At 37.2% G+C, this 21,198-nt stretch overlaps 1 protein-coding gene across 1 annotated transcript in view; it reads left to right on the forward strand.

Annotated features, from left to right (window-relative positions):
• CERS3 (ceramide synthase 3) overlaps nucleotides 1-12,871 on the forward strand; it is a 120,119-nt gene extending 107,248 nt beyond the window's left edge. The window contains exon 12 of the mRNA XM_082448459.1: nucleotides 9,688-12,871. Coding sequence (XP_082304585.1) covers nucleotides 9,688-9,855 — 168 coding nt within the window. The 3' untranslated portion in view covers nucleotides 9,856-12,871. The remainder of the gene's footprint in view (nucleotides 1-9,687) is intronic.
• The last annotated feature ends 8,327 nt before the right edge of the window (nucleotides 12,872-21,198 follow it).

Genomic DNA, 21,198 nt, shown 5'->3' on the forward strand with positions numbered 1-21,198 from the left:
TTTCAGACTGATTGCTCGCCTTCCTTCATAGTGACTGTGACTTCAACCCCATCCTCTGAATGTGTGTCTTCCCTGCCCTCCTGGAGTGCCAGGCTGATGACATTTGCCAGTACTGGTACCATTAGTGATGTGGGGGTTCCAAAGCCCTTGTTAAGACCAGTAACAAGGTCTCTCTTCCATAAGTAACTTGTTCTTCATTCCCTTCACCATCATTTTGTGTAACTGAAGGGGGTTGCTGGGGAGAGGAAGGAGGTACTTTTAAAAGACACTGCAGAAATTATATTCATGCATTTCCATTTGTGGAATGAATAATATTGCCAATAATGTATTCTAGAGGACCCAGGTCATTTCTGGAAAATGTCCAGTTGAATATTAGATATCTTTGCTAATTCCTTAAAGAAAGTTATCTAAAGTTATCAGAATAGTAATATGCTGTCTGTAATGGCACTGCTAACCCAAGGGCAGCCGGTGGGCAGGTAACAGGAAGCATGTGTGCTGCGATATGCTTGGCACGTGTGAGAACTGTGCACCTGGTGGCTGCAGCCCTTGGCTGCTGAAGCCCAGACCCACCCTTCACTCTTCAAAGAAGGGTTTAGATCCTTCTTTTTGCATGGATTTTCTTGGGCCCTTAATGATTTGTGGGACGGTTCAGGGCCAACAAGTTGCATGAGACCAGTTCTACAAGCCCAGGGACAACTGAGAAGTAGGAAAGTAAGGGGTGCAGAGAAAAAGCAAAGGGAAGGGCAATACAAGAAAAGAAGCTGGCTGATTCCAGAAGAGAGACTCACTGCTGCTGGTGCAAGCAGAGTCTTGACATCCCATCAAAGCAGACAGGTAGAGTTCTAGAAAACACTGTGGCTTGACCTTTAGCAGGTATTTAGATTTTGTCCCCCTAGAGCAAGGTTGACTTGTTTTTGATTTCTATTAAGTATTGTAATTACTGGAAAAGATTTACCATTGTGAACATGTACTTTGCAGAATACGGATTGTGGTTTATATCTTAAACTTTTCTGATTTCAGCTGATTAGCAAAGCCTCATTTTTTCTAGCACACCTTAGCCAGTGTTTTTCAAACTGTAGGTTGCAGATAATTTATAGGTTGCCAAATCAGTTTTGTACATCATTTTAAAAATGAAATAGAATAGCATAAAGCATGCCAGTGTTTGTCTCACCCCCTGGGTGCCCTGTCTCTCGAAGTATTCCAGCAGGGGTTTGTAGAGCACTGTCTTTCAAGGTGTCTAAGTTTTGATCAGGGTTTTCACCCTGTCTGCCTCTGGTAGCTGTGTGGCCTTGAAAAAGTTACTTAACTCCTCTAAGCCTCATTTTCCTCTCCTTTAAAGTAAATAGAATAGGTCCTATGTCCTAGGGTTGCTGTGAGGAGGAAATGGTATTGTTCATACTAACTGCTTAGTTCAGTGCCTGGCACATGGACATTTATAACGTGGATAGTGCCTTCATTTATAATTGCCAAGTCTTGGAAGCAACCAAGGTGTCCTCCAATAGGTCAGTAGATGCATACCTGTGGTACACACATCCAAACAATGGAATATTCTTCAGCAATAAAAAGAAATGAGCTATTAAACCACAAAAAACCATGGAGGAACCCTACATGCTTATTACTAAGTGAAAGAAGCTAATCTTAAATGCTAAATGCTCTATGATTCCAACTACAAGACATTCTGGAAAAGACAAAACTATGATGACAATAAAAAGGTCAGTGAATGCCAGGGCTTGGGAGGGAGGGAGGGATGAACAGGAAGAGCACAGAGGATTTTTAGGACAGTGGAAAAAAAGCCCTTTAAGGGTGTCATTGCTGTTATTGTTATATTACAGATAGCATATACAAGATGAAATTGAATATAATGTGAGGTTTTATTAATATTTTTGAATACCATTCAATTTCCAATTTACATTATTCAAGTTTTTATAATGTGCAACCACCTATACATCTATCTAACAAACTCTTAACTACCAGGAAATCCTTTCTGAGCTTGATTCATCATCAAGGGCAGTGGTTCTCCATCCTGTTGGACCCACACCCTCTTCACTAGCCTGAAATTAAATTCCTAGGTAATGTCACTCACCTAAAAGCATAATTTCAAAAAGCAATATAATGCCACAATGTAATAAAAAAGAAATAAGATGAAGGACATTTCTGATAAAATATGCATTTCGTGTGTAACGTGTACATGACTGCCCTAGAGAATGTAATGAAGTTGGCAGATGCTGTGCTTGCTTATATGGAGACTCAGCATGAGTGGGGCAGCTGCAAATGCAGACTGACACAGCCTCAAATGCCACTGGTAGGGTTGCCATCAGTGACATGGCTTTCTGAAATTGTGAAGTTCTGAACAAAATGAAGTATAGTCTTCCTTGGATTTATGTACATAGTTGCAGTCCTGAAAAATTGAGAATATATTAAAACCATGCAAGAATTCCTGTGCTTGAATGTACAATGGAATTAGATTCTAGGCTTGGATAATTACAAATGCAGGTCTGGCAGGACATTTGGGTGTCATGCACATTGTAAGGTGTGTGGCATCCCTAGCCAATGCTCATTAAATATCAGTAGTGCTCCCCAACCTTTGTGACTGTGAGGACGTCATACATTTCTAAAAGCCTGAATATGGTCCAGGCCCTCTTCTCAGAGGTGAGGGTGCTGGAGGATGTGGCTTCAAGCTATGGGGAGCATCCTCCAGGATGAATTTATTTCTCAGCTAAAGCAGCTATTCAAGTCCTGGAGAAAGGGGTGGGAAGACGCTAGTATGCCTTTCTGGGGAGAAATTAGTTTCTTTGTTCTGATTCAGATTTCCCCTTGTTCCCTACAAAAATCTTTTGAGGAAAGAAAAGGAGAGCCAAGAGGCACGATCCATGAAAGCAAACATCAGCCAAGCATGGCCCTTCCCTAAAAGACTCCGTCAACAGGGGGAGCACTCTGATCCTGGCTCCCAGCAAATCATGGAAAGGCTGCGTTTCTCTGTTGCATCTTAACTGATGAGATGCCAAGTTTATTCCTCAGTGTTTACAGTGAGCCTTGTTTATTTTGGGACCCTTTCTGTGTTGTTGTGAAAAGAGCGGAATGTACAGAGAAGAGCCTATGAAGTTATATTTCTGTGATTAAGACAGCAGAATGTGTGTACGTTGTTGTTGATGTTGTTGTTGTTTAAGCCGTGTTTGCATGAAGCTTGTACGCAAGGAAGTATTTGGTTACATATACCCCAAGAATCTCTGGAGGTGGTCAGTTTTAGTCTTCAGGTCACAAAAGGGAAAACTCTTATGGTTATGGATGTCATCTTGAAAAATGATGTGTGAGGAAACAGCCTCCACCGTCCATATTTTTTTTTCTTTTCTAGGCTGGGTTTAATAGAGATGTTTCTGAACTGGCTTAGAGGGTCAGGGGTCAGGTCCAACACTGGCCTTGCAGAGAGCTTGAGTTCTTGGTATTGTTTTAATACTTCACACCATCATTATCTTTTGCAATGAAGTCTGATCTGTAGCAATTCCATCTGCGTTCTTTGGGACAGTGTTATTCTTCTAGGAGTTTTCCTCACAAAATTCCTTTCAGAACACTGTAAAGAAGAGGAGAAACATATTACTCTTAATTAAGAACTGTCCTTGAAGGAATTCCTGCATAAAGAAAATAGGAAACATCCTATTCCCAACAATAAAAATATCCTGACAACCAAAATGCCCACATGAGCAATACTTTACTTAGCAGATGTTTGTTGGGAAAACTGTAGTGTTTGCGTTCTAAAAAGAAATACATTTAAGTTTTATTTTTAAACTTATCATCAGTGAAATTTATTTTTTCCTGTTGGTGTACAGTTCTGTGAATTTTAACACTAGTGTAGATTTGTGTAGCCATCACTATAATCTGGATACAGAATAATTCTGTCACCCCAATAACTCCTTCCTCCACCCCAGCTCTTGGCAGCCACTTATCTGTTCACCATCCCTACAGTTTAGTCTTTTTAAGAATGTCATGAAAACTACATCAGTATGTCTTTTGGTAGGTATAATTGTTTTACAATGTTGTGTTAGTTTTTTTTGGGGGGGGTAATAGTTGTTTTACAGTGTTGTGTTAGTTTCTACTGTACAGTGAAGTGATGCAGAGTTCCCCGTGTTATACAACAGGTTCTCTTTAGTTATCTATTTTATGCATATTAGTGTATATATGTCAATCCCAATCTCCCAATTCATCGCACCCCCCTTTCTGACCGGTGTGAGGTGAACCTCCTTGTAGGTTTGATTTGCATTTCTCTAATAATTAGTGATGTTGAGAATCTTTTCATGTGCCTCTTGGCCATCTGTATGTCTTCTCTGGAGAAATGTTTATTTAGGTCTTCCACCCATTCTTTGATTGGGTTGGTTTTTCGTTTTTGGTTTTTTGGTTTTTTTTTTTGATATTGAGCTGCATGAGCTGTTTGTATATTTTGGAGATTAATTCTTTGTCCATTGATTCATTTGCAAATGTTTTCTCCCATTCTGAGGGTTGTCTTCATCTTGTTTATGGTTTCCTTTGCTGTGCAAAAGCTTTTAAGTTTCCTTAGGTCCCATTTGTTTATTTTTGTTTTTATTTCTATTACTCTACAAGATGGGTCAAAAAAGATCTTGCTGTGATTTATGTCATAGAGTGTTCTTCCTATGTTTTCCTCTAAGAGTTTTATAGTGTCTGGTCTTACATTTAGGTCTTTAATCCATTTGGAGTTTATTTTTGTGTATGGTGTTAGGGAGTATTCTAATTTCAGTCTTTTACGTGTAGCTGTCCAGTTTGCCCAGCACCACTTATTGAAGAGACTGTCTTTTCTCCATTGTATATCCTTGCCTCCTTTGTCATAGATTAGTTGATCATAGGTGCATGGGTTTATCTCTGGGCTGTCTATCCTGTTCCATTGATCTATATTTCTGTTTTTGTGCCAGTATCATACTGTCTTGATTACTGTAGCCCTGTAGTACAGTCTGAAGTCAGGGAGCCTGATTCCTCCAGCCCCATTTTTTTTTTTTTTTCTCAAGATTGCTTTGGCTATTCAGGGTCTTTTGTGTCTCCGTACAGATTTTTAAGATTTTTTTGTTCTAGTTCTGTGAAAAATGTCACTGGTAATTTGATAGGGATTGCACTGAATCTGTAGATTGCTTTGGGTAGTATAGTCATTTTCACAATATTGATTCTTCCAATCCAAGAACATGGTATATCTCTCCATCAGTTTGTGTCATCTTTGATTTATTTCATCAGTGTCTTATAGTTTTCTGAGTACAGGTCTTTTACCTCCTTAAGTAGGTTTATTCCTAGGTATTTTATTCTTTTTGTTGCAATGGTGAATGGGATTGTTTCCTTAATTTCTCTTTCTTACCTTTCGTTCTTAGTGTATAGGAATGCAAGAGATTTCTGTGCATTAATTTTGTATCCTGCAACTTTACCAAATTCATTGATTAGCTCTAGTAGTTTTCTGGTGGCATCTTTAGGATTTTCTATGTAGAGTATCATGTCATCTGTAAACGTGACAGTTTTACTTCTTCTTTTCCAATTTGTATTCCTTTTATTTCTTTTTCTTCTCTGATTGCCATGGCTAGGACTTCCAATACTATGTTGAATAATAGTGGTGAGAGCGGACATCCTTGTTTTGTTCCTGATCTTAGAGGAAATGCTTTCAGTTTTTCACCATTGAGAATGATGTTTGCTGTGGGTTTGTCATATATGGCCTTTATTATGTTGAGGTAGGTTCCCTCTATGCCCACTTTCTGGAGAGTTTTTATTATAAATGGGTGTTGGATTTTGTCAAAAGCTTTTTCTGCATCTATGGAGATGATCATATGGTTTTTATTCTTCAATTTGTTAATATGGTGTATCACATTGATTGATCTGCATATATTGAAGATTCCTTGCATCCCTGGGATAAATCCCACTTGATCATGGTGTATGATCCTTTTAATATGTTGTTGGATTCTGTTTGCTAGTATTTTGTTGAGGAATTTTGCATCTATATTCCTCAGTGATATTGGTCTGTAATTTTCTTTTTTTGTGATATCTTTGTCTGGTTTTCGTATCCGGGTGATGGTGGCCTCATAGTATGAGTCTGGGAGTGTTCCTTCTTCTGCAATTTTTTGGAATAGTTTGAGAGGGATGGGTGTTAGATCTTCTCTAAATGTTTGATAGAATTCACCTGTAAAGCCGTCTGGTCTTGGACTTTTGTTTGTTGGAAGGGTAGGTAACCTTTTGAAACAAACTTTTTTCACTTAACATAATGCTTTTGAGATTCATCCAACTTCTTATAAATGTCAGTAGTTTGTACCTATTTATTGGTAAGTAGTATTCCATTGTATGGACGTACCATTCATTTACTTGTTGAAGAACATTTGGGTTGCTTACAATTTTGGGCAATTATGAATAGAGCTTTTATAAACATTTGTTTTTGTGTGAATATAAATGTTCATTTCTCTAGGGTAGATACTCAGGGGTAGGAATGCTGAGACATACAGTATATGTATGTTTGCCTTTATAAGTAAAAACTGTTTCCAAAGTGTCTATACCATTTTGCATTTCCATCAGCAATGTATAAGAATTCCTTGCAGTTACTCTGCATCCTTGGTATTCTCAGGATTTTTAATTTTAGCTATTCTTATGATAGTTTTATCTAATCATGATTTTAATTTGCATTTTCCTAATGGCTAATGATGTTGAACATCTTTTCATATGTTTATTTGACATCCTATATCCTCCTAGAAGTGTGTATTTTTATATATTTTCCCATTTTTTTAATGTTTTTTCTTATTGTTGAGTTTTGAGAATTCTTTATTATCCATACAAGTTAGATATGGGATTTGTAATTACTATCTCCCAGTTTGCAACCTGTCTTTGTATTCTCTAAATAGTATCTTTCATAGAGCAAAAGTTTTTAATTTTGATGCAGTACAGTTTATCATTTTTTTATGGAGTATGCTTTTTGTGTCATGTCTAAGAACTCGTTACTCAACCCGAAGTTGTAGGTTTTCTTCTAAAAGTTTTATAGTTTTATATTTTACATTTAGATCTACAATTCATTTTGTGTTAACATATGTGTAAGGTTAAAATTTACTTTTTTGCCTATGGATTTCTCCTTGCTCCAGCACCATTTGTTGAAAAGCCTATCCTTTCTCCATTAAATTGCTTTTGCACCTTTGTCAAAACTCAATTGGCAGTATTTGTGTGGGTGTATTTCTAGATTCTCTATTCTGTTCCATTGATCTATTTGTTTACCCCTTTGCTAATACCATCCAGTCTTGATTACTATAACTTTATAGTAAAGTCTTAAAATTGGGTAGTTCGAATTTTCCAATTTTATTCTTCTTTTTCCTAATTGCTTTAGCTATTCTAGTTCCTTTGCCTCTCCATATAAATTTTAGAATCAGCTTGTCTATATCTATAAGAAATCTTGCTAAGATTTTAATTGGTATTAGGTGGAATCTGTAGATCAATATGGGGATAATTAACATTTTTACTGTATTGAAACTTCCAAGCCATGAACATAGTATGTCTCTTTAGTTATTTAGATCTTTGATTTCTTTCTTCAGAGTTTTGTAGGTTTTACATGCAGATCCTATACATGCTTTGTTACATTTGTACCTAAGTGTTTTATTTTTTGAAACTATTGTAAATGTTACTGACTTTTAAATTTCTGTTTTAGTTGGACATTGCTAGTCATGTTAGTTTAATATGGCTGCCATAACAAATTACTACAAACTTGGTGGCTTAAAAAAACAGAAATTTACTCTCTTACAGTTCTGGAGGTCAGAAGTCTATAATCAGTTTTGAGAAGAAATCAAAGTGTGGCAGATCTGTGTTCCCTTCACACACAGCGGGGAATCTGTTCTTTGCCTCTTCCAACTTCTGGTGGCTGCCAGCGTTCCTTGGCTTGTAGCTACATCACTTCAATCTCTACCTCTGTCTTCATATTGCCTTTCCTCTGTGTTGAATCCCCTCTGCCTCTCTTATAAAGACATGTGTGATGGCATTTAGTGTCCACCTGGATAATCTGTGATAATCTCTCATCTCAAAATCCTTAATTTAATCATATCTGCAAAAAACTTTACCATGTAAGGTAACATTCACAGATTCCAGGATTAGGACCTAATATTTTTGAGGACATTTTTTAGCCTACTACATTAGTGTCTAGAAATCAAGATTGTGTGTGTGTGTGTGTGTGTGTGTGTGTGTGTGTGTGTGTGAGAGAGAGAGAGAGAGAGAGAGAAAGAGACAGAGACAGAGACAGAGAGAGAAAGAAAGAGACAGAGAGACAGAGACAGAGAGAGATTTTATGTGTTGACCTTTTATCCTGCAGCCTTAGTGCTAAACTCATATATTAATTCTAGGAGTTTTTTGGTTGATTCTTTGGGATTTTGTACATAAATAATAGAGACACTTTTATTTCTTTCTTCCCAATTTGTATGACTTTTATTTCTTTTTCTTGCCTTATTTCATTGACTAGGATTTCCAATACAATGTGAATAGCAATGGTGAAAGTGGACATCCTTGCCTTATTCCTAATCTTAGGGGGAAAGCATTCAGTTATTCACCATTAAGTATGATGTTAGCTTCTATTCCTTCTTTGCAGAGAAGTTTTTAAATTTTATTTTATCATGAATGGATGTTGAATTTTGTCATATGATTTTTCTGCATCAATTGATATAATCATTTTTTCCCTTCTTTAGATTATTAATATGATGGATTACATTCATTGATTTCCAAATATTGAACCAGCTTTGCACTACTGGGACAAACCCCACTTTATCATAGTATATATTTTTTTATACATTGCTGGTTTTGATTTGGAATATTTTATTAAGGATTTTAATGTCTATGTTCATTAAAGATATTGGTCTGTAGCTGTATTTTCTTATACTGTCTGTCTGGTTTTGGTATCAGGGTAATTCTGGCCTCATAAAATAAATTGGGATGTGATCCCTCTTCTTTTTTCTGGAAGAGACTGTGGAGATTTGGTGTTATTTCTTCTTTATACATTTCATGGAATTTGCCAGTGAAACCATTTGTGCCTGATATTCTTTTTCAGAAGATTTTAAACTACATATTTAATTTTTTTCATAGTTTTAAGACTACTCAGGTTACCTCTGTTTTCAATTTCATTAATTTCTCATTTCTGTTATTTCCTTCCTTTTGCTCATTTTGGGCTTATTTTGCTTTTCTTTCTTTTTTTCTTTTTCCTAGTTTCGTAAGTTGGAAGCTTATATTATTACAGACTTTTCTTCTTTTCTAATATAAACATTTAATGGTATACATTTCCTTTTAAGCACCGTTTTAACTACACTGAAGAAAATTTGATATGTTGTGTTTTTATCTTAATTCAAAATGTTTTCTAATATCCTTTGAGACTTACTCTTTTGATCCACTGATTATTTATAAGGGTGTTGTTTAATTTCCAAGTGTTCTGAAATTTTCCCATTATTTTTTATATTAATTTCTAGCTTAATTCCATTAGGACATGAAACATACTTTGCATAATTTTGATTCTTTAAGTTTGTTAAGGTTTATTTTATGATCCATGATATGTTCTATGTTGGTGAATGTTTGGTTGTTTGAATATTGTGTTTTCTCTGAAGGGAGCCATATCTCTAAACTGGGCCCATTTGTTTGCTTATTCACTCAAGAGTCTTTCTGGAAGGTTGTCACTCACAGCCCATTGTTTCTTTTGTCTAGAATATCCAGGATGTGAGAAGTGATGATGAGGATGAATATGAAGAAGAAGAGGTTGAGGAAGAGGAGGAGGAGAAGGAAGAAGCCACCAAAGGCAAAGAGACAGACGGTTTGAAGAACAGCCTTGGGGACAACAGGCACCTCATTCCCAATGGTCAGCATGGCTGTTAGCTTGAAGCCCACATAGCTCCTGGCGCACAGTGCACTGCAAGGGCTGCTGGGAGCCGGAAGTGCTCCCTCCTCCCTTGCTGTGGCCTCAGGACCCACAGGGACCACAGATTTTGCCCTTCCCTCTTTCTAACCAGCACCTTCCCCCCCCTCCTAAGATGTATTTAACAAAATGTTGTTAATTTGTGTTAAAATGTTAAATATAAGCATCCCCATGGATTTTACTGGAGTTAGGACTCAGATTTCAAAGATTTCTCCAGAGAACCCTTCCAGTTCTAATTGTTCCATTCATGAATTTAGACGTTTGGAGTCCACTTTGTTGTAGGCCTTCCCCTTCCCACCTTGCCTGTGCTCAGGATACTTTGGGAAGTGCTAAGTCAACCCACTTTTTCCAGGTGCGTTTGGCCACAGAGAGCAGCTCATTTCCCAAAAATGAGCTAGAGGTGGCAATGGAATGATGGTGGCAGGACCAAACTAGGGGGCCAAGCTTCCAGGGCTCACGGACCCCTTTCTGCCATGGGCAGTGTTTAAACCTTCCATGCCGTGTGCTTCGTCTCTCCAATGGGAATAACCAGACCTGCCCTGCCCCCTCACAGGGTTGGAATAAGGATCAAATGAGATAATAATGGATATGAGAGTGCACACTGTAGGCTGTGGTGTTGCTGTTACCTGACCCTCTTTTCACTGTGATCACAGTCCCGTTTGGGAGAGAAGCCTGGTGAAACTTGGCACTGAACAGGCCTGAACAAAAGGCACAGTCTTGAAGAATTCCTTTTAAATGTGTCTGGAAATACCTAAAAATGCAAGTACCCAGAAAGCTGTTTCCAGTTTATCTGGTAACTGTTTATTTGTTAGCTTCCCAAAGGTAATTCTCATATCCCCCAGGTTCTCATCCCTCAGGCTCTATGGCCAAGGGGAGGGAGTTTGGGCCCCATTCCATCTTGTCCTTTGCTGATTTCTCACTTATTTCCTTTCTGAAAGGGACGCTTCCCTGCTGTGGCCCTGAGCCCCTCCTTCAGGCCAGCAGAGCTACCCAGCAGGCCATAGGGTCCACCTGGGGGCCTCTCTGGGGGCACTGGACCCAAGTCAGGTTGTTCCCCTAGCCACTATCACCCAGGAAGCCCAGTTTCTGGGGCATGCGTTTGAGCTCCTGATCCAAGGAGGTCTTGGAAAAGCAAAGAGACTCTGTACTTTAAACCCCTGCTCTCCAACCCAATCAGAGTGCATAACAGTAAAGCAGAACAAAACAAAGGGCTGGAAAACACCCCCGAGAATGTCCAAGGACAGGTGCTTGAGTCAATGTCAGCTCCTGGGGCTGCCTACCTCTCTGGGAGGACAGGTAGGGGCTGGAGGGTCAGTAGCCACCTCTCGGCCCCCACAGGGATACATCTCCTGAGGCCAGCATGCAGGGCAGACCTCAGAGACTTTCTCAGGTTACTGACTGAGGAGAGGCAGAGCCTTGTAGAGGAAGAGCCTGAGCAAAATGTGCAACTTTTCCCCACCCAATCTCATATTTTTGGGTCACATTTTGCATCTTCATCCTGTTTTGCTCAGGGCCCGTATTAATAAAGCCAAGTAAGTGGAAGCTAAGACTGTGGGGACTAGTAAAGCCCACACAGACTCCACCAATGGGGGCTGCAGCCTCTGGAGCACAAAGGACACTGTATACGGTAAAGGTGTCTGCTTTTTTTTTTTTTTTTTCAGTAAAAAGATGTTTTTAAAACCTTCAGGCTAAACAAAAACAAAAACCTTCAAAATTCTTTTGCAACAAAATCTCTTTTTGAGGAATTGTTAGAACAACAGAAAAACATGTGTCAGGTTTCTCTGCATAATATTTGCATTTATGAGTACAATAACATTATATGTGTAATGTATATTATAAATCTCAAATGCCTCCAGTCACTTTAGGGCGTAGCTGTTGAATTATTATTAATATTTATATATATTTTTTATTTTTGGTGAAAGATCACACTAAGATATTATTTTTATGTTCCAGTTAACAGACAGTTTTTTCCTTGATTTATTTTGGTCTTGTCTCTGTACCAAATAACTTCTTGCTTTAGGTTAAAAAAGTGTTTAGTTGTTGCTCTATCCTCCAGTTCTTTTTTTTTCTTATTTGAACATCGAAGGTAAAATTGATATGCCAATTTCAACTATCTGTGATACAGCTGGAAACACTAAACTATCTCTTAAGAGCTAGAGATGCATATTTTGTAACATTTTTAGGGCTTTTGTGGTTAATTTTAAGGGTAACCTCTCTTTCTACAGGAAACAAGAGCTCATAGTATATACCAGATGACTTTATAAAAATGTAGTCCACCATGCCACCAGTATTATTGTAATGGTAATGACTTACAATAAAATAGAGACAGAGCCCAGCATGTGTAGTGATTGAGTAGATTCAGCACACACATTGTTTGGCTTCTTAGAGATCATTACTAGTCCTACTGAGTGGTGGGAACAAAGATTTGCCAGTCCTCTAGAAACACCCTGCAGGGAATCAGGGTGAGCAGTGAGAAAAGAGCCAACTTAGGACATTAGGGCCGCTGGCCTTGGGGTACCAGACACCAGACAGGAGAGGTAACGGGTCGGGCCTGACTGGGGTGGGTCTCTTGTCCGTGCACAGTGTAGACAGACAGATGCTTGTGGGCTGGAGACTAACCTGGGTCACAGCACCTGAGCCCTGTAGCACAAGGCCCTGTAGAAGTGCTAAGTGAGGGGCATGGTCCTAAAGATATTTTCTCAGCCCCCTTTTCTGTACCTACCTTTCAAAGGTGGAGGAGGAAATAGGTCTATTGATGGTTCAACTGGCTGTCCATCAGAATTACCTATTGAGCTTAAAAACACACCTTGCCTGTTGCCGGCTCCACATTTAGATTCAGTACTTCTGGGGTAAGAAAAAGGAATTTGCATTTTAACCAAGTCCAGGTGCTTCTGAAGAGCAGTCAGGACTCTGTGTGACCCCAGTTGGTTTTATTCCTACTAGCAGTTTTATATGCTAATAAATGAGAATATACAATGATACAGAATATTTACTCCAAAATAAATTCAAATAAAATAATAAAGGAGGAAAGGAAACATGAGAGCAGTCAAGACAAATAGAAAACATTGTAAGAGTTTTACACTGGTTAGTACAATGGCAGTACTAATTACCAAATCCAAATTTATAGGTAATTACATCCAATGTAAGAACAGAGTACCAGATCAGATTTTTTAAAACTCCAACTATAGGCTACTTACAAGAGATATGCTATAAATATATGCAAAAAGAAATGTTGAAAGTAAAAGGAGGGATAAAGGTATACCATGCAAACTTTATCCCCAAAAAGCTGACATAGCTATTCTAATATCAGACAAAGGCAAGAAGAGCTAGTGGGTATTAAGAAGAATGTTTCATAACAGTGAAAGGGATCAGTCCACCAGGAAAATATTTAAAAATTAAATCTGTATACACTGAATAATACACCTTTAAAATATATAAAGAAAAATTTTACATAATTAAAAGGACTAACAAAGTCATAATTGTGTTTGGGTGGTTTTAACACACCATTCAGTATCTGATAGAAACAGCCAACCAAAAAGCAATAAGAATACAGAAGATTTGAACAATGAAATGAACAAAATTGGCCCAGATGACATATGTAGAGAGAGCACTGTACCCAACAAATGCAGGCACACTTTCTTTTCAGGTGCATGTGAACATTTACCCAAAATGACCACGTGACAGGCCTTAAAACAAATCCCAAAACATTTCAAAGGTTTTAAATCATATAGAGTATGATCACTGATCACAGTGAAATTAGACAAGAAAAATCACCTATTTTTAAGTTAAGTAATGCACTTCTAAATGTAGCAAAGAAGCAATCACAATGGAAATAAAACATTTTAAAATGAATTATAATAAAAAATAATGAAAAGTATGTGGGATTCAACTAGTGACAAATTTAGAGGAAATTTTATAATATTAAAAGCTTTTATAAGAAGGCTGATGAAAATTAATGATCTAAATGTCTCAAAAAAAGTAAAAAGGGAAATTAATAAAATAGGAAACAAACATATAATAGAGAATATCACAAAACCAAAAGTTGGTTCTTTAAAAGAAAAAAATTCATAAAATCCTAGCAAGACTGATCAAGAAAGACACAAATAATCAATATTAAGAATGAAAAGGATCTGTCACTATAGATCAAACAAAGAACAAATAATAGGAGAATATCATGAGCAACTTTATGTCAATAGATTTGAAGATGTAAATAAAATGTGCAAGTTCCTAGAAAAATACAGCTTGTCAAAATGGGCACAAGAAGAAACAGATATCTAAATAGCCTTCTATACAAAACAATTAAATCTGAAATTTTAAAATATGCCCCCGCTTAAAAAAATCTTTAGGCCCAGATGGCTTATACAGTGAATTCTTCCAGTATTTAAGGAAGAATTAACAGAAGTATTACACAAACTTTTCCAGAGAAAAAAGGAAGGAACACCTCACATTTGTTTTACAAGGCTAGCATAATCTTGATACTAAAATCTGACAAGAGTATTAGGAGAAAAAGACCCAACAAGTATAGGCTAAGTCATTCATAAACATAGGTGCAAATTTTCTAAACAAAAGCAAACTGAATTCAGCAATATGTAAAGAAGACAGTGCACGGCAAACAAGTTGGGTTTATTTCAGGGACATGTGGTTGATTTACTATTTGAAAATCAATGTTATTAACCATTTTAAGAGATGAAAACCCAAATCTTCAAAAGCCTTATGTAAAATTCAACCACCATTCATTAAAAAAAAAAAAAAAAAATTTCACAGAAAAGTAGGAAGGAATTTCCTTTATCTGATAAATAGCGTCTTCAAAAAGTGTAAAGCCAGTATCATATAATGCTATAATGGTGAGATATTGAGTTTTATCCCCTGGGATTATCACTGAGACAAAAATGTCCACTATCTTGAAGGAGGCCCATCATCCTGAATATATTCAACATTGTATTTTTCATCCCAGCCAATATAATATTTAATAAATAAATAAAAATTACAAGGCTCAAAAGGAAATAATTGTTACTACAAATGTAAATGCAAAAAATCCCTACACATTGTATGTGTGTGTAAATTTATACAGAAATGCCAAGGATTAAGACTGGCTAAGACAATTATCTGTAAAGGAACATATTAATGAATCAGATTAAATGATAATAAAGAACTTCTATTTCTCAAAAGACACCATTAAGAGAGTGAAAAGGCAAGTCATGGAGTTGGAGAAAATAATTGGCAACACTTATAACTGACAAAGGGCTCATATCCAGTATATATGAAGAGGTCCTACTCACCCTCCCAAAAATACTTACAACCCAAAAAAAAAAATGAGCAGGCACTTAACCAACACTTTACAAAACACCATATCTAAATGTCCAATAAACATATGAAAAGGTGCTCAATCTCATTAATCATTAGAAAGACTCATAGTACCAAATGGCAATCACATGGAACAATGGAAACTCACACACTGTTGGAGGAGTATAAACAGTTAAAACCACTTTGAAAAATAGTTTGTCATCATTTCCTAAAATTGGACATATGCACATATCATAATCCAGTAATTTCACTCCTAGGTACATACCAGAAAGGCACACGTAAAAGCACCAAAAGAATGCACATGAATGTTCATATCAGCAATGTTAACAACTCTAAAGGGCACTTCCCAAATGTCTATCAAGAGTAAAATGGATAATTGTGGTCTATTTACACTACAGGATACTGTAGAGCAATGAAAATGAACCAACTGGTACTTGCAACAATATAGCTTCTTCTTACGATCTTAATGTTTTGTAAAAGACTCTAATGCAAAATGAATAGATGCTTTATGTTTCCATTTATTATAATGTTCAAAAACAGACAAAACCAATCTATGATGGTAAAAGTCAGGGTAGTGGTTACCTTGGAGAAGAAGAAAGGGACTGTGCCTGGATGGGGCCCAAGGGGACTTCGGGTACTATTGATGTTCTGCTTCTTGACCATGGTGGTGCTTCCATGAGTGTGTTCAATTTGTGATACATCAGCAAACTGTACACTTAGGATTTGTATGCTGTTCTGTATAGATACTATAATTTTTTGGAAGTTGTTATAAGGAAAAAGAAAAGGCTAGCTACTTTTAAGTTCTTACCTTTCTAAGACAGCTAATGTCCCAGTCTCTTCTTTTTTATATAAACTTTAATACCAAAAGTGTCTACCTTAAGATATACATAAAAGCCTATAATCGCACTATCATATAATCCCCATTGGCATTTAAAGTAGTACTAATGTAGCAATTCTCATATCAGACAAAATAGACTTTAAAATAAAGACTATTACAAGAGACAAAGAAGGACACTATATAATGATCAAGGGATCGATCCAAGAGGAAGGTATAACAATTGTAAATATTTATGCACCCAACATAGGAGCACCTCAATACATAAGGCAAATACTAACAGCCATAAAAGGGGAAATCGACAGCAACACAATCATAGTAGGGGACTTTAACACCCCACTTTCACCAATGGACAGATCATCCAAAATGAAAATAAATAAGGAAACACAAGCTTTAAATGATACATTAAACAAGATGGACTTAATTGATATTTATAGGACATTCCACCCAAAAACAACAGAATACACATTTTTCTCAAGTGCTCATGGAACATTCTCCAGGATAGATCATATCTTGGGTCACAAATCAAGCCTTGGTAAATTTAAGAAAATTGAAATCGTATCAAGTATCTTTTCCGACCACAACGGTATGAGACTAGATATCAATTACAGGAAAAGATCTGTAAAAAATACAAACACATGGAAGCTACACAATACATTACTTAATAACGAAGTGATTACTGAAGAAATCAAAGGGGAAATCAAAAAATACCTAGAAACAAATGACAATGGAGATACGACGACCCAAAACCTATGGGACGCAGCAAAAGCAGTGCTAAGAGGGAAGTTTATAGCAATACAAGCCTACCTCAAGAAACAGGAAACATCTCGAATAAACAACCTAACCTTGCACCTAAAGCAATTAGAGAAAGAAGAACAAAAAAACCCCAAAGCCAGCAGAAGGAAAGAAATTATAAAGATCAGGTCAGAAATAAATGAAAAAGAAATGAAGGAAACAATAGCAAAAATCAATGAAACTAAAAGCTGGTTCTTTGAGAAGATAAACAAAATTGATAAACCATTAGCCAGACTCATCAAGAGAAAAAGGGAGAAGACTCAGATCAATAGAATTAGAAATGAAAAAGGAGAAGTAACCACTGACACTGCAGAAATACAAAAGATCATGAGAGATTACTACAAGCAACTCTATGCCAATAAAATGGACAACCTGGAAGAAATGGACAGATTCTTAGAAATGCACAAACTGCCGAGACTGAACCAGGAAGAAATAGAAAATATGAACAGACCAATCACAAGCACTGAAATTGAAACTGTGATTAAAAACCTTCCAACAAACAAAAGCCCAGGACCAGATGGCTTCACAGGTGAATTCTATCAAACATTTAGAGAAGACCTAACACCTATCCTTCTCAAACTCTTCCAAAATATTGCAGAGGGAGGAACACTCCCAAACGCATTCTACGAGGCCACCATCACCCTGATACCAAAACCAGACAAAGATGTCACAAAGAAAGAAAACTACAGGCCAATATCACTGATGAACATAGATGCAAAAATCCTCAACAAAATACTAGCAAACAGAATCCAACAGCACATTAAAAGGATCATACACCATGATCAAGTGGGGTTTATCCCAGGAATGCAAGGAATCTTCAATATACGCAAATCAATCAATGTGATACATCATATTAACAAATTGAAGGAGAAAAACCATATGATCATCTCAATAGATGCAGAGAAAGCTTTCGACAAAATTCAGCACCCATTTATGATAAAAGCCCTGCAGAAAGTAGGCATAGAGGGAACTTTCCTCAACATAATAAAGGCCATATATGACAAACCCACAGCCAACATTGTCCTCAATGGTGAAAAACTGAAACCATTTCCACTAAGATCAGGAACAAGACAAGGTTGCCCACTCTCACCACTATTATTCAACATAGTTTGGGAAGTGTTAGCCACAGCAATCAGAGAAGACAAAGAAATAAAAGGAATCCAAATCGGAAAAGAAGAAGTAAAGCTGTCACTATTTGCAGATGACATGATACTATACACAGAGAATCCTAAAGATGCTACCAGAAAACTCCTAGAGCTAATCAATGAATTTGGTAAAGTAGCAGGATACAAAATTAATGCACAGAAATCTCTTGCATTTCTATACACTAATGACGAAAAATCTGAAAGTGAAATTAAGAAAACACTCCCATTTACCATTGCAACAAAAAGAATAAAATATCTAGGAATAAACCTACCTAAGGAGACAAAAGACCTGTATGCAGAAAATTATAAGACACTGATGAAAGAAATTAAAGATGATACAAATAGATGGAGAGATATACCATGTTCCTGGATTGGAAGAATCAACATTGTGAAAATGACTCTACTACCCAAAGCAATCTACAGATTCAATGCAATCCCTATCAAACTACCACTGGCATTTTTCACAGAACTAGAACAAAAAATTTCACAATTTGTATGGAAACACAAAAGACCCCGAATAGCCAAAGCAATCTTGAGAACGAAAAATGGAGCTGGGGGAATCAGGCTCCCTGACTTCAGACTATATTACAAAGCTTCAGTAATCAAGACAGTTTGGTACTGGCACAAAAACAGAAATATAGATCAATGGAACAGGATAGAAAGCCCAGAGATAAACCCACACACATATGGTCACCTTATCTTTGATAAAGGAGGCAAGCATATACAGTGGAGAAAAGACAGCCTCTTCAATAAGTGGTGCTGGGAAAATTGGACAGGTACATGTAAAAGTATGAAATTAGAACACTCCCTGACACCATGCACAAAAATAAACTCAAAATGGATTAAAGATCTAAGTGTAAGGGCAGACACTATCAAACTCTTAGAGGAAAACATAGGCAGAACACTCTATGACATACATCACAGCAAGATTCTTTTTGACCCAGCTCCCAGAGAAATGGAAATAAGAACACAAATAAACAAATGGGACCTAATGAAACTTACAAGCTTTTGCACAGCAAAGGAAACCATAAACAAGACCAAAAGACAACCATCAGAATGGGAGAAAATATTTGCAAATGAAGCAACTGACAAAGGATTAATCTCCAAGATTTACAAGCAGCTCATGCAGCTCAATAACAAAAAAACGAACAACCCAATCCAAAAATGGGCCAAAGACCTAAATAGACATTTCTCCAAAGAAGATATACAGATGGCCTACAGACACATGAAAGAATGCTCAACATCATTAATCATTAGAGAAATGCAAATCAAAACTACAATGAGATATCATCTCACACCGGTCAGAATGGCCATCATCAAAAAATCTAGAAACAATAAATGCTGGAGAGGGTGTGGAGGAAAGGGAACACTCTTGCACTGTTGGTGGGAATGTAAATTGATACAGCCACTATGGAGAACAGTATGGAGGTTCCTTAAAAAACTACAAATAGAACTACCATACGACCCAGCAATCCCACTACTGGGCATATACCCTGAGAAAACCATAGGTCAAAAAGAGTCATGTACCAAAATGTTCATTGCAGCTCTATTTACAATAGCCAGGACATGGAAGCAACCTAAATGTCCATCGACAGATGAATGGATAAAGAAGATGTGGCACATATATACAATGGAATATTACTCAGCCATAAAAAGAAATGAAATGGAGGTATTTGTAATGAGGTGGATGGAGTTAGAGTCTGTCATACAGAGTGAAGTAAGTCAGAAAGAGAAAAACAAATACAGTATGCTAACACATATATACGGAATATAAGGGAAAAAAAAAAAAAAAAAAGGCCATGAAGAACCTAGTGGCAAGACGGGAATAAAGACACAGACCTACTAGAGAATGGACTTGAGGATATGGGGAGGGGGTGGGGTGAGATGTGACAGGGTAAGAGAGTGTCATGGACATATATACACTACCAAGTGTAAAATAGATAACTAGTGGGAAGCAGCCGCATAGCACAGGGAGATCAGCTCGGTGCTTTGTGACCACCTAGAGGGGTGGGATGGGGAGGGTGGGAGGGAGGGAGATGCAAGAGGGAAGAGAAATGGGAACATATTGTATATGTATAACTGATTCACTTTGTTATAAAGCAGAAGCTAACACACCATTGTAAGGCAATTATACTTCAATAAAGATGTTAATAAAAAAAAAAAAGTAGTACTAATAAGAGTGCATTTAAATAATGCAAAAATAATGTCTGTATCAGAGGAAAAGTGAAAAACTCTCTGCAAAAGGGAAACACTCTTAACGTTCATTGTGATTCCATCCAGAAACATTCTTATGCCTATTTTAGCCTGAATTTGTTGTGGAATGCCAGCTCCCCAAACATCCCCAGTGCAGCCTGTTTTTGAGACGGATGGAGGTGATTGCCCATGGCAGTAAGACAGAGCACCTAGAGAGGACTGGCAATGCTCAGTGAGGGAAGGCCAAGGTCAGATTATTTTTGAGAATTTGAAGTTTGTTTTATGGGTCTTTCAACGCCAAGACTTAATTAAGATCAGCTAAGGAACATAACAGTTTAGGACTGGTGAACGCAGCAAGGGAAAGATTTTGAGGTGAAGGGTTCAAGGAATCATAAGTTTCTTATGCAGTAAACTATGTGGATGTTTTCTGTTGAGGAGTTGATGGGTCTTGAGAGAAGGTTCTGAAATAAACGATAATTATTTGCCTGGCAAAAGTCTTCTAGAATCATAAAGTTATGCTAGTGAAGACAGTGGAATAGTCAAGTCATGTAAATGGGGACAGTGAGCTGTGTGGGGTTGGTGATCTGGGTTCGCAGTATACACTTACATTATCTATGTACATACTCATGTTACCTTTATCCATGAACTCTGCTATAATGTGCTCAGGTGAGGGGGAAATGAAAATAGAAGCACCTTCTGTGTATTCCCCTGAGACTATGAACACCCAGAGGGGGCATCTTTAACTAATTTGCACTAAGGCTCCATATAGGCAATTGGCACCACTATACAATATACTTTTTAAACACAAAGATCTGCACTCTAAGTCTACACATGATCTGTTCCTTGCTTTTTGCTCACCAATGCATTGTAGGGATCTTTCCATATTGGCACATATAGATCGCTTTCATTTCTGTAATCCTTAGAAATTTATCATCAAGTATTTAACCAGTCTCATATTTTTGGACACTTGTATGGTTTCTAGTTTTTAGCTCTTATAATATTGCCATGAACATCCTTCGGTGGAAGAGAGA

Source organism: Balaenoptera physalus, assembly GCF_965194825.1.
Source record: "Balaenoptera physalus genome assembly, chromosome: 2".
Lineage (NCBI taxonomy): Eukaryota > Metazoa > Chordata > Mammalia > Artiodactyla > Balaenopteridae > Balaenoptera > Balaenoptera physalus.